General features: G+C 38.2%; 1 protein-coding gene across 1 annotated transcript; it reads right to left on the bottom strand.

Moving 5' to 3' along the window:
* Window positions 1–1260: 1260 nt before the first annotated feature.
* On the bottom strand, window positions 1261–12764 carry LOC134743255 (glucose dehydrogenase [FAD, quinone]-like). The gene is made up of 6 exons (XM_063676665.1): window positions 12520–12764; window positions 10422–10576; window positions 10160–10241; window positions 7684–7816; window positions 3729–3851; window positions 1261–2528 (listed from the first exon to the last, which is right to left on the bottom strand). Exons 1-6 carry the CDS (start codon window positions 12608–12610, stop codon window positions 1298–1300), a joined length of 1815 nt encoding a protein of 604 aa, XP_063532735.1. The 5' UTR covers window positions 12611–12764; the 3' UTR covers window positions 1261–1297.
* Between the last annotated feature and the right edge of the window lie 1500 nt (window positions 12765–14264).

Genomic DNA, 14264 nt, shown 5'->3' with positions numbered 1-14264 from the left:
TTAAAATGTTGCTCAGTTTCAGCGTAGGCACAAGCAGGGTGCGACGGATATACTCGTATGCAGCTTGCCTACATATTTATTGGAACAATCTTACACAGATAGACCAGGCACTACACGAAGCAAAGCCTGTAAATACTATGGGCACTAGGAAACGATATACATACATACATATCTAAATAGATAATTACATAGATAGATACATAGGTATAATCCATAACTGACGAACACAGATAAATGCCCTTACCGGGATTGGTATGCAAGATGACTCGACGTCACGACATATTCGTTTGTCCCCTCCTTCTTCAATTTCCTGGCTTTAGCCTCCTCTTAAGTAATCTGCGGTATAAGATTAAAATCAGTGTTTATAAAGCGCGCGCTAGGGTACTTAGGCCCGGCTTTAAGTGCAGTTGGAAGTACTTTACTTTAAAACTTCAGTATAGAGTCTCTTATGAGCTGTGAAGTCGCCTCGCTTAAGATAACCAGGAGCCCGATTCTGATTTAACAATTTGTTATTTGTTTGAACTGGTTTTGATACGACCCTAAAGGAAGAAGAAAAAAAACGAAAAAACGGGACGAGTTTTTTTTTCGCTTCATCCCTATGGTGTTACATGTCATGGATAGGTCTTTCTAAATGAATAAGTTTCCACCCAACAAAAAATTTCTTGGTAAAGTGAATTATTTCGGAAATAATCGCTTCGAAAGAAAAAAAATGTGTTTTCCCCTCTAACTTTTGAACCAAGCATATTTTAAAATATGTTTTATCCGGTAGGCAGACCTTTGAAGGTCGGCCTTATAGACTAATAATGGATCTTGTGGTATTTTGTGTTTATTTGCGTTTCTTATATATATTTTTCTAAAGAAATATAGCCGTGTACATAAATAAATAAATAAAAAATAAAAAAATCACTCTATTTCAGACAATAGTCCATATAAGAAATTATGCTATAATAATATAAATGCGCCTGAATTTGCATTAACTAAATTTTTTGTTATTTTTTTAAGCATAACTTCAATACTTATCTCTCAAATACTATACACAAAAGTTCAGGATTTATTTCATGGTTCATAAACGCGATTACTTATTTGAATTTGCCTCGATAGAAAGTTTGCTCAAATTTGTATAATAATTTTGGGTTTTATTGTAATGTGAATTTCCAGATAAAATTAATTATTGTATCAATGTATTCGAATGACTGTCAGGTTGATGTTAAAAAAACCTCAGATTTTACTCGTATAATTGGTTCTTGAAGTAGGAGTAAACTTAACTATAATTTTATTTTATTTAATGCACCACACTTCACCATGTTTGTTTTATCATATCAGCTGCCTTCTCGCCGATCATAATCGCTGGTGCGTTGGTGTGCGCTGCCGTTGGCCGAGGGATCACCCCCGAGTCCACCACCCTCAGCCCGTCGATCCCGTACACTCGCAACTCGGGGTCTACCACCGCATCGGGGTCATTCGGTGGCCCCATCCGACACGTCGCTATCTGATGGTGAAGAGATATGAGCAGCGTCCTGATAGCACAATCCCAATAAGCATCCGATCCTAGCACCTCATCCTTACACTGAGAATAATAACCCAGATGCAACTGTGCACCATACTTCCTAAAAGGCTCTGATTGCCCTATTTGGATCACCGTCTTAACAGCTTCCCTCAAAGTCGCTAAATCCCTAGGATCGCTTAAGTAATTACCGTGCATTATTGGATGAGAGAAGGGATTGGTATCACGAAGCTCTAAAAAGCCCGTGGATTTTGGCTGCAAAAGCATTGGAACGGCACACCAAGTGTCGCGCCCATTTAAGGGAGCAAAGACTTCATTGTAAGTTTTGTCTGTAATTTTCCACGCTCTTCTAAAAAATAGGCCATCATCTAAAGCTAATGAGCCTGCCATGGAAATTAGTTCAATATCAGGCACTTGCTCAGGATCCTCCGACTGGGATGTTTTAATATATCCGATACCTTCAATCGAACCGATACTGGAAAGTGGCCCCTCGCCATATGTTAACCACTGTATTAAATTTTTTGCTTTCAAAACTTTTTGAATCGTCAAACTTGCGTTGTTTCTGCTCAGTGGAAATACAATTCCTGGGAACGCTACGTGATCATACAACGTCCTGCCTACGGGGAGGTCCTTAATGACTGGTATTCCAAGGGACTCTAAATGTTCTTTAGGCCCGACTCCTGACAGCATGAGAAGTTGAGGTGAGGCGATGGGGCCGGCTGATAGAATCACCTCTCTACGACACCTTACTGTGTATTTCCTTCCATTCCTGACATATTCAACGCCGTACGCTCTCTTGGTGATAGGTTCAATAAGGACCTTAGTGACGGTCGCTGAGGGAAGGATGTGCAGGTTCCTCCTACGTTTGTGGTCATGAAGATAGGCTTTAGAGGCGGTGACACGATGGCCGTAGTGTGTAGTGGTTTGCACGTATCCGAAGCCAAAGCCGTCTGGTGCATTATAGTCGACAGTTGGGTAGCCCATTTGCCTTCCAGCTTCCAAAAACGCCTCGACTAGCCCGGTTCTGTAAACAGAATAAAATGCTCACTGGGTATGCATTTCTTGATTTACAAAAGTGAAAACTGCGTGTCTCAGATTACTCCGATGACAATTTTTTTTAAAGTGTAGGACGGGGACGTTTTAAACACTTTATGTTTAACCGCCTGTAACTATTTTATTTTTACAGTTATTAAAGGTGATTTATTTCGTTTTTAAAGAAAATGTGTTTGAAAAGCCTATCGCCCATGGTTACGTAATGATAGGGAATTAAAGAGAATGTGGAAGAGTGATTCAATTGACCCCATAGGTGTGTTAATTGAATCACTATGTGTGTTTTGATCGTCCCAAGTACGGACCAATATTCTTTACAATTTACTCCATCGCTGTTTAATGCCAGTTAAGATATTCCATAATTCCCACCCAAAACACCAAAATAATTCAAGTAATCAACAACCCTTTTTACTCTTCAAGCAGGTCTTCTAAAACGATAAACGCCTTTGTAGCAAAATGCCTGAAATGCTTTATATCTGCATTTTTAATTACCTAAATCGCATTAGGTCTTAGTAGCAAAACGCCTGAAATGCATCATGTCTGCTTTATTAATTACCTAAAACGCATTAGGTCTTAATAGCAAAATGTCTGAAAGGTATAAAGTCTGCTTTTTTTAAATTCCTAAATCGCATTAGGTCTTAGAAGCAAAATGCCTGAACGGCATGAGGGATTGTCCTTTCGACACATAAGTAGTACCAAGTCGCATGGTCCCACCGCACTATTTCTTTTCCAAAAGCATTTCCTTCACAACTTAACTAGACGGAGCCTCGCTTCGCGGGGCTCCTTTTTCTGAGCGGTTTTGCCCTTCGGGCATCTGAAGGTACCTAACGAACCTTCACGGGGCTCCACCTAGTTAAGTTTTGAAGGACTTATTTTTTGAAAAGAAACAGTCCGACGAACTCCAGATTTGATGGACCCCAGCGTTTTTCATATTTTTGATGTGCAGAAACGATTTTTTTCTTTTACTTGATTGCATGATTCAATTAAATTTAAGGTATATTACCATTCAGACGTGTATTGTCTGAGTGGCAATATACCTTAAATTTAGGCTTACACAACCAGAGATTTAGTAATTTTACTATTCAGACATTTTGCGTTTTAGATATTATAAATCTTAGGCAATAGTGTAAATAATATATAATTTATGAATTATGATTTCTAAATTGAAATTTACCTGAAAGACATATTCTCGACGTTAAGCGGGCCCTCTTCTCCGTGGTATGGAGGGTGTTTAGGCAGCCTCCTCAGATCTGCCTTCTCAGCCTTCATGTAATAATGCACGACTTCATTGTATGACCTGAAATGAAATAAACATTTTTTATTATTTGCAGGTAAAATGTTTGCATTAAATTTTGAAATACCGCTAATTGGCTTATGAGGGCAGAATTATGGATACATATTAAAATAAAACCGCGCTACTTGTTTATCATAGCTATGTTGCTTCTGCACTGCGCTAAGGAATAGTATTATGGGGAAATGGCACAAATGTAAAACAAGCTTTCATAGCACAAAAAAATGCGTGAGGGCTATAGCGGGAGTCAGGTGGTCAGAGTCATGCAGGCCGTTGTTTAAAACATATGGAATCTTGACAGTTCCGAGCTTATACATCTTAGAAATGTGTAAATTCGTTAAATGCAATTTGGAATTATTTGATCAGAAATGTAACATTGGAAAGCGCACAGTCACACATAAAGCTTTGATTGTCCCAAAAAGTAGATTAGAAGTGAATAAGAAAAATTGCTACCACATGGCTGTCAGCATTTACAATGCACTTCCTATGTCATGGACAGAGTTACCAAGCAACAAATTTTTCTCTAAGTTAAAAACCTTTCTATTAACTGAATGTTTTTACAATCTCGATGATTTTTTTCTCAGAACAGAACAAATTCGATCGCTTGACATGTAAATTATAATGTATATTGACTTGAATTGTAATGTAAACTATACTAATATTGAATTGACTCTGTCTTTGGAATGTAATTTATCTGGCTATTATATATATATTACTATTGTATTTTAGGAATAAGTCTATTGTATACCCTAAACCGGTTGATTGTGACACTTACTATTATAAGATACTATTGTAACATCTGTATACTGACATGCACAATCTGACAATAAATGATTACTTACTTACTTATTGTATATTACCAACGGCATTTTACGGCTATACACTAAATTATCTTTACACCTCCATCCTCCTAAATATGTGATAAAAATACATTTACAACTAAGTAAAAATTATATATTTGGAAAAATGTGTACATGATGATTATTACAAGCAGTACGGTTGACAACCGCAAACAGCGTAGCCAGTGGGGTATCTAAATTTCAATGTATCTTTGCAATGATACTGAAACAACTCTTTCGCTATATCACTTTTAACGTTTGTCATCAGTTAAGAAATCTGCCCGATTTAGGCAATAAACGATTCCTCAAATTCATAAGTTTATGATAATGTAACATTTACTTATTGCAGTCGCGATGCGCTTCCAATAAGCTGACTCTACCTTGGTAAGAGTTACAGCGCGCAAATGTTGCTAAAGTATATAGTGTTTCTAGTTTTTTGCTTGTATAGTCTAATATATAAATATGGCATTTCAAAATTACCGCTTTCGAAATTATGCCAATGCACCTCGTATGACTAACGTATGTATAGTTAGACCAAGAAAAGTCTGCATCGATTTTGATAGCATACGCAGTGCATGTGTTATTTATACGTAAAATTTAATATAAGTTTGACGTTTAAAATAACACTTGAAATGCGTGTGCTATCAAAATCGTTGAAGACTTGGTTGTCTTGGTCTAACTATAATTGTCTAAAGCCGAAGTCTAAATGCTGAAGGTGTTAAAAAACCAGTGACTTTTGAGCCGAGTTTTCTTTTAAACTGCAATTTTTCTTCGTCACGACCCAGGAATATTTGTTAAAAAACATATGTTGTAAAAGAGTTGGAAGGTTTTTTGTAAACCTACTGGCACGAAATGTTTATTTTTTGCATTGCTATATGGCTATTATATCTCTACCAAAGAGGATATAATAGGATAGAGCGGTACTGTCATAGTAAATTTTGTAGCCACAGTAAATTCACTGCCATCTATCGACACACGATTAAAACGAAAAAAAAAAATGTATTTATATATGGATAAATGTTTTTTTATTTGCAATATTTGCATTAATTATTTTTATATTATGTTGACCCATGTTCTTTCACTGATATGCGTTACAATTGGTAAATAACAAACGAAACCGTCAATGCCATCTATACGAGAGTAGGCCAATGGTAGTGGCGCCATCTGATCGAGAGTAAAATGTTCTTGATTTTCGAGGCACGTTTTTTTCTTAGACTGTATCCATCTATTACGAAGTTATATCTATCTTTGATCTCTACTATACCTACTAATATTATAAATGCGAAAGTAACTGTCTATCTGAATAGTTAATATAGAAATGGCTTGGTCACCCTCAACTGCACTTATGGCTTTTAATTTATTCACCAAGAACTTCATATTATAATCAATAGATAAATAAATTCTGGTGTGGGAAAACATTCACAATTAAACCTCAGGCCAGGTGAAATTAAATTTTATGTCAATGTCAGAAATAATCTTTTACTTACTTATTGTGTCTTGTAAACCGATGCCAAGCTGACTGACACTGCTATTGCCTTAGGGGTTATTACAACTATACTGCCGCCGGATACTTTTCGTAAGAAAGGTTGAAAGGAACGGCCAACAGATGCTACCCATCCTAGTTAGTGTATCCTAACAACAGTTTTCCGTTCAACGTAATAATTATCGGGATACAATAATACAATCGACATTTCTAGTTAAGTTTAAGTACAGTCGCAATCAGATATATCAGAGCGGGCTATTGTCAGGGCGTTAGAGTGCGTGTTCAGATATTGTGAACACGTTGTCCGCTCAGATATATCTGATGGCGACTGTACCTATAAAAATATAAAATACAAAAGCGCTGTTCCTTTCATCCTTTCTTACAAAAAGTGTCCCGCGGGTGGATATGTATGTAAGGAGATGCCCTTTTTTCATAGGCGCGTTTCTTTGTCTTATGAAGTTACTTTAATAATTAATGCTCGAATGATATAATTACACTGACATGTAATTGCAATGAATTACTTAAATTACTTATACATTGCAATTATTTTCACATTTTTGATATAAATCACTTCCTGGTTTGACACAGCATTGATTAACATATTAGGAAATGTATCAGGGCAATCTGCATGCATTAGCTTACTATTACCCTGTGGAATGCGTACAATTACCTACCTGTGTGATCTGACAATGACAAGACAGTTAGTGCTAGCTCTATGCAGGACTTGTGGGCATTGACTTAGAGTTGATGGACTATTTTATTTAAAGTTAAACACCTTTAAGTTAGTTAGTTAGTTTTATGACCAATTTTTTTTTTAGATAAATTAATAATTTGCTACATACAATACAATAAATATAATAACAATATGTTATGAGTAAGCTATTGATTGATATGATGTGCCCTTACAGGGTCCATGTGAGACATTGTATATTATAATTTACATCTAAACTGTACCATCATGGTTGCAATAAAGAATTATGAATTATGAATATGAATTATAAGCTTAGAATAAATTTAACAGTGGAAAAGTGACTGCCTTGGGTGAGACTTGAACTCACGGCCTCTGGATCTGGCTTAATAGCATCGTTCACATACGTTTCTGCTTGTTAAAAATAAAAATTAATTTAACACTTTTGTTTCAAATTTTAGAATTCCAATTTTATTTCGACTCAGAAGCACGAGCTCTTTCCCATTGAAAGTTCCCATGATTTTTTGGTCTTTCTATTCGGTTACGTGTTCCGTGTTTTCAAATCGGACCCGTCAATCCGGGTTACCGAAGGAGTAATAAAGGTACTGTACTAAGTCCACACCTCTTTTGCCTGGCGATGGACGCACTCACTGAACACTCACCACCCATAGTTCCCGTCAACGGCGATCTTGTCCCAATCCTGCGGCCGTCCGCGTGTGTATATCATAAAGGTGATGACACTCGTGCCCCCCACAGCTTTGCCGCGGGGCCAGTAGCAGCGGTTGTTCTTGCTCGCTGAACTGACTGTAGTTGAAATAATTCACTCACCACCCATAGTTCCCGTCAGCGGCGATCCTGTCCCAGTCCTGGGGCCGTCCGCGTGTGTATATCATGAAGTTGATGACACTCGTGCCCCCCACAGCTTTGCCGCGGGGCCAGAAGCAGCGGTTGTTCTCGCTCGCTGAAGTTTAATTAAACACTCTTTAAGAGGGGGCTAACGAAAAATTGTAGTTTTTACATTTCTCAATTTTTATAAGTTTTCATCTAGGGCAAATATATTTGCTAGGGCAGACTCCAACCAAAACCTTTAAAAAGTGAAATTATTTAATACTTATTTTAACATTTCTTCCACAATAAAGTAATAAAAAGTTGGTGTTACGTTCGAAATAAATGACACTGAAATTTCCAAGTCCCAAAAAGGGCCGACTAACGCCTTTAAATATTGTCGATTACTACCCCGTCTATCTTCATAATAGTTGATCTTAGAGAAAAATGATACATAACATAACAAAAGATACTTATTTTAACATTTCTTCCATAATGAAGTAATAAAAAGTTGGTGTTACGTTCGAAAAAAAAAAGACACTGACACAACAATGTGTCCCAAGAACAATGAAGATGGGATGGGGAAGAAGATGGGAGTTGAAAGCTCATTAAAAATTTCATTTGATTTTGGAAATAAAGATGATCGAAAACTTGCATTCAATAAAAGTAATCGTAATTGAGTAAAGTAATTAATTATAAATTTTAATTTCGAAATGTAATTAAAAATTTAATTAATCATTACATTTTGCAATTGCAATTGTTAATTGAATGCGTAATTACTTTTTACATGTAATTAAAAAAAAATACATGTAAGTAATGGAAATTAAATTACTTTAAATTAATTAGCCGCTCTGCCGTCTAGTACGGAATAACCTTGTTGATACGTCAACTAGTACGCCGGATCGAGCTCGTCTTCTTGCCACTGCGGAGTGGGAGTCGGGTCTGTGGCTGCAAGCTCTACCCTCCCCGTCCATAGGTACCCTATTGGACAACACCACCTTTAGACTGGCGACTTGTTTGCGCATAGGGACTGTAACCAACGTCCCCCATCGCTGCCGTTGTGGTGCCATGGTGGACAGACATGGACATCATGGGCTTTCCTGCGGCAGAAGCGCCGAACGAATACCTAGACACGCCAGCATCAATGATGTCATCCGAAGGGCCTTTGTCAGCGTCAAAGTTCCGGCCATACTCGAGCCCGTAGGTCTGGCTAGGGACGACGGCAAGAGGCCTGACGGTATGACTTTGGTGCCTTGGAGGATGGGACGGCCTCTAGTCTGGGATGCCACATGCGTTGACACCCTCGTGCCGTCCCACCTTCCGGGCACTAGCAGTATTGCTGGTCGTGCCGCGTCCATGGCAGAAGACCTCAAACGCCGCAAATATGCCACCCTTGGCAGCAGTTATATTTTTGAGGCGTTTGGGGTCGAAACGCTGGGGCCGTGGGGGCCAAGCGCGCGCCGGGGATACAAAGAGATAGCGGCGCGCCTTATAGACGCCACAAGGGACCAGAAGGCTGGCCAGTATTTTGCTCAACGCATTAGCATTGCCATTCAACGTGGCAATGCAGCCAGCCTTCTGGGCACACTGCCCATCGGCAGTGACTTGGAGGACGTGTTTTATTTATAGGGCCTTTATTTTAAGTTTATTTATACCTAGTTTGTATTATTATTTTTACTGTCTTAATAAATATTTCAATTTCCAGATTTTTCAACAAAGTAGGCCTCTTTAACAAGCTATCAAATGAATATAATTACTATAGTTAGAGATTGTTAAAAATAAAAATTATTTATTTTGCGTAATAAACTGTGTTTTTAGTTCATTATTTTTATTGTCTAATTACTTTTTGCCCATAACATATTATTTCCTGTGCAGATCCCCGGCTGCCGGTCCGCCTGGCACGGCCACGCATACTCAGAGATCGGCCACTGCACCACCAGCATGGGAACCTCGATCAGCAGGCACTACGGCTTCCCAGCCTCCAGGACTAATACCATGGGTCGTGGTTTGTTTAATATCCATCGTTACCTATCCTCAAATGTATTGAGTAAAACATACTCGTAATAATAACCTGTGCAGATCCCCGGCTGCGGCTCCGCTTGGTACGGCCACGCATACTCAGAGATCGGCCACTGCACCACCAGCATGGGAACCTCGATCAGCAGGCACTACGGCTTCCCAGCCTCCAGGACTAATACCATGGGTCGTGGTTTGTTTAATATCCATCGTTACCTATCCTCAAATGTATTGAGTAAAACATACTCGTAATAATAACCTGTGCAGATCCCCGGCTGCGGCTCCGCTTGGTACGGCCACGCATACTCAGAGATCGGCCACTGCACCACCAGCATGGGAACCTCGATCAGCAGGCACTACGGCTTCCCAGCCTCCAGGACTAATACCATGGGTCGTGGTTTGTTTAATATCCATCGTTACCTATCCTCAAATGTATTGAGTAAAACATACTCGTAATAATAACCTGTGCAGATCCCCGGCTGCGGCTCCGCTTGGTACGGCCACGCATACTCAGAGATCGGCCACTGCGCCGCCAGCATGGGAACCTCGGTCAGGAACACTCTAGCTTCCCAGCTAGTACCATGGGTCGTGGCTTGTTTAATATTCATCGTTACCTACCCTCAAATATATTGAGTAATATTACCTGTGCATATGCCGGGTTGAGGCTCCGCCTGGTACGGCCACGCATACTCAGAGATCGGCCACTGCGCCGCCAGCATGGGAACCTCGGTGAGGAGAGACTCCGGCTTCCCAGCTTCCAGGACCAGTACCATGGGTCGTGGTGTCTGCTTGTCTTCGGAGAGGCGGGACGCCAGCGCCGAGCCAGCTGAACCAGCGCCGACGATGATGTAGTCGTATTCGTCCAGCGGTTGGCTGTAACCTGAAACAACTCTATAGGTGGAGTTGGCTAAACATGTTCCATTCATTTATACCTCCATACCGCTCAGTCATTTCGGCACATTTTGCAATTACCATTAATTAATAACGAAACAAGTATGTTCAGTATTTAAACATAGTTAAAGCGCTACTCGAAAGAATAACATCCACAAAAATGGAGATGAAGGCGAAATCGTCTACTATATTTAGACTACTTTTCCACCACAGCAATTAAATTAAATAAACAAGTCCATACGCACAACAACAAGTTAAATTAAAAATTTTGAGCGATCTTGCTCAATTAGACCAATTAAAAATTATTCAATCAATCAACAGTTGATACTCGTATCTATGAAAACCGTTTGTTGTCTCTCAATAACGGCTTTTACTAATAGCTCAGCCAAACTCAGTTGTGAAACCATCGGACTTGAGTAGAGAGTATAGTATAATAACCATCAGTCCAAAAAATATTAAAAAAAATTACAAAAATATTAATAACAGTTAAAATAATTGTGATCAGTTAAGCCGTTTTTGAGTTATCGCTAAAAGTCTTCCCTTCTTATTTTATTTAAAAGCCTAGCAACCCCTTTTTGTGACCGGATTTTCGCAGGCAACCCTATACCACTGTATTCGCAATAAAATTACCATTATTAACACGCTTTTATTAGCTCGACCTGTATGTAACTAACTATGTAATGGAATCTACGGTAACTAATTTAACCATCTTCCCGGTTTCCGATGAAGCTGAAAATTTGCATATGCATGTAAGTCGGGTGACCATGCAATATTATGGTACCATCGAGCTGATCTGATGATGAAGGCAGGAGGTGGTTATAGGAACTCTGTGATTATACAACGCAACCTAATTGTGTCTGGGGTTTTTAGAATTGTCTCGATGAGTTGTAGTTGCCTGTAGAAAAAAGTACAGTCAGCGATAAAAGCTTGTATCAAAAATGATTTTTTTTCAAAAATTTATTAATATCGTCATTTGATCTTTAATGTAATGTAGTAATATAACGTTCGTGGGGATTTTGAAAATATTTTCCTTTTTTTTCATTGCATAATCAATATCAACGCATTTCATAATAAAACAGAACTTTTTAATGAGCCGCGTTTCCCGCTTTTTTATTTTTTTATTTCGTGACGCCAACTAAGCCGCATACAGCCAATATAATAATAATATAGTCCACTTATCAATTTGTCACGTTCAAAATTTAAATTCATACAGAGCGGCGGCCGATATGGGACCCGGAGTTCTCCCGGTTGTGTCTGTTCTGTTCACATACACCATACACACGGTATTTTTACCCTGTTGATTCAAGTGAATGTTTTTAAAAATAGAATATTAGTTTATACATACAATACCTAAAATTGGTGGGTGTATTTTTATATCTCGGAAATATATATATATATATATATATATATATTATTTTTATTTTTATTTTAATTTTTCAATATATATATATATATATTGAAAAATTAAAAGCTAGAATTTCACTACTTAAACTATACCACATTATCTGGAACTCCATTTATTTTTGAATAATATACACCGAGATTACTTACATAATATTAATATGTATAAGTTACAAAAAAATCGGTTAATTAGTTTAGATTTAAAAAAAAGAAAAACAAATTTCTTTTTTTATTTTCTGAAAAACCTGCAGCATTTTAGAGTAGTTTATTTGGTGAAATAGCATCTTATATCTGGGCTGATAAATTAGCAAAACGGCAATCAATTTGTCTTCTGGGGCCGATGCCCCATACAAACACGGCTATACCCTTTCTTTTTTTGTAATATATTTTTTAATGCAAAATTTTTAGAAATATAGAGGGGCAATGAGGCTTGAATTGTAGATTTAAAAAAACTGGTTCGTTAAAGGGTTAGAAAGTTTTTCGTAGCCCAAGATATCAGACAAAAAGGTCAACGTCACTGACTGGACTTACCTTTGGGTAGAGGATACTCGTCGCGGAACAAGTCAAGCGGGTCAACTCCCGGCGTGGCAGGGATCCCGATAGTCTCCGTCAGCATGTCCATCACGGACGGTGCCTTAGCAGATCTAGCATCGTCGGTGGCTACTTGGGGTTGCGGGTAGTTTTGGACATTCTCCACTACATCATCGTCGAAATACTGTGCGTTAGTGCTTATTAAAGCTATGAACAGAACTATGGCAGTCTCTTTGAGATCCTTCATTTTTTGCTGAAATAGAATTAATATATGATATAAATAGGGAATACAATAATATGAGTCGTTTTTCTTAATCTCTAATTTTGATTTATATATTTGTAAGAAAGAGATGACATAAAATTGAGGCTTGTAAAGTTTTATGAATAATGGATAATGGGGGTTATACCATAAATCCAACTTATTTTGTTTTTGGAATAATTAAGCCACCCGATTACTTACCCGATGAAAAGACGATCAAAAATATTTTTTACTCCCACTTTTTCTCTTCAATGTTCATTAAAAATTTACTTTAAATAATAAATAATGCAAAATAAATACTAATTTAATTATTAATGTCTTATGCGCACACTGGAAGCGGCGCGTCCGTCGTCTGCGCAAGTCTTGCGAATCCTGCACTGCGCCTTGACCACGCACTTGAATATACCGCTACCCCGGTGTGTCGGACCCAAGGACTCGGCCTAGCATGGACTAACTTTAAATGAAACATGGACAAAATACACTAGAGGAACGTTGCTGGGTGAGTAAAAGGTACCATTTACGGGTAGACCTAGACTGATTTATTCCATCATAACTAAGTGTTTTCTACATCATTCTATCTTAACATCACATCTCTAATCTGCGGCGATACAGACATTATCTTAACCGAATCATTTGGACCGGCTAGCAAGAATACGGGCCTAAGACGGTCAATAGACACTACGATTCTTTCCCGCCTTTTTGAATGCAGAAAACCTTATCTGATCTCGAAAGTAAGATAAGGACCATCGTACGGCGGGGTCAAGCCCGGGCGGAGAATATCGCACCTCACCTATTCAATCGATAGCGATATTAACTATTACTTACATTTATTTATTTATCGTACATTGTATTTTTTCACATTACCTAATACTTACATTACTTACAAACCCACTTCCCAGAGTCCGATGAAGCTGAAATTTTGCATATACCTACATATGTAAGTCGGGTGATAATGCAATATTATGGTACTGGAGGTGGCAATAGGAACTCTGTGATAAAACAACGCAATCTAATTGTTTTTGGGGTTTTTAGAATTGTCTCGATGATTAGGGGAAAGTGGGTCACAGTGAATCCAGTGAAACCAACCTATCTGTATCTTTATAGGATTCATATTATCTGTATTTTTATATTTTTTTCGAATGATCATGTCTATTTCTCTTTTCTTAAGTTCTGTAATAGTGTATGTTTGCTATAACCGTTAGGTAATAGTTCTAAGCTACCCTCCGGCCCGGGGCGCCACAGAAAACCAGCGCTGTTGTATTTATTTATACCAGAGCATATGCTGAGTGGCGTCCTTTTGCCCCTACAGCGGCGCGGCTTATTTTGTAATAGTTTCTTTTCCTTTTCACTCTGCTGGTGGACTTGTCTATTTTTGTGTAACATTTACTTTAATAATTACCCTGTATCTAGCTTTAGGTGTTTAGTGAGTAAGTTCTTTTTTTGTAACTGAAGTGGCACTGTATGTATTTTTATAACAAATGTCTTT

Source organism: Cydia strobilella, chromosome 1 (genome assembly GCF_947568885.1).
Source record: "Cydia strobilella chromosome 1, ilCydStro3.1, whole genome shotgun sequence".
Taxonomy (NCBI): domain Eukaryota; kingdom Metazoa; phylum Arthropoda; class Insecta; order Lepidoptera; family Tortricidae; genus Cydia; species Cydia strobilella.
This window is presented reverse-complemented; position numbering and strand designations above follow the sequence as displayed.

What these genes read in the sequence shown, in the direction of transcription:
- LOC134743255 (XM_063676665.1), bottom strand. Translation starts at nt 12,610, where the DNA reads ATGGACATGCTGACGGAGACTATCGGGATCCCTGCCACGCCGGGAGTT. An exon ending in CGAGTATCCTCTACCCAAAG is followed by an intron (nt 10,577 to 12,519) that starts GTAAGTCCAGTC and finishes GAGTTGTTTCAG; the next exon opens with GTTACAGCCAACCGCTGGAC. An exon ending in CGGAGTCTCTCCTCACCGAG is followed by an intron (nt 10,242 to 10,421) that starts GTTCCCATGCTG and finishes TTCCTGACCGAG; the next exon opens with GTTCCCATGCTGGCGGCGCA.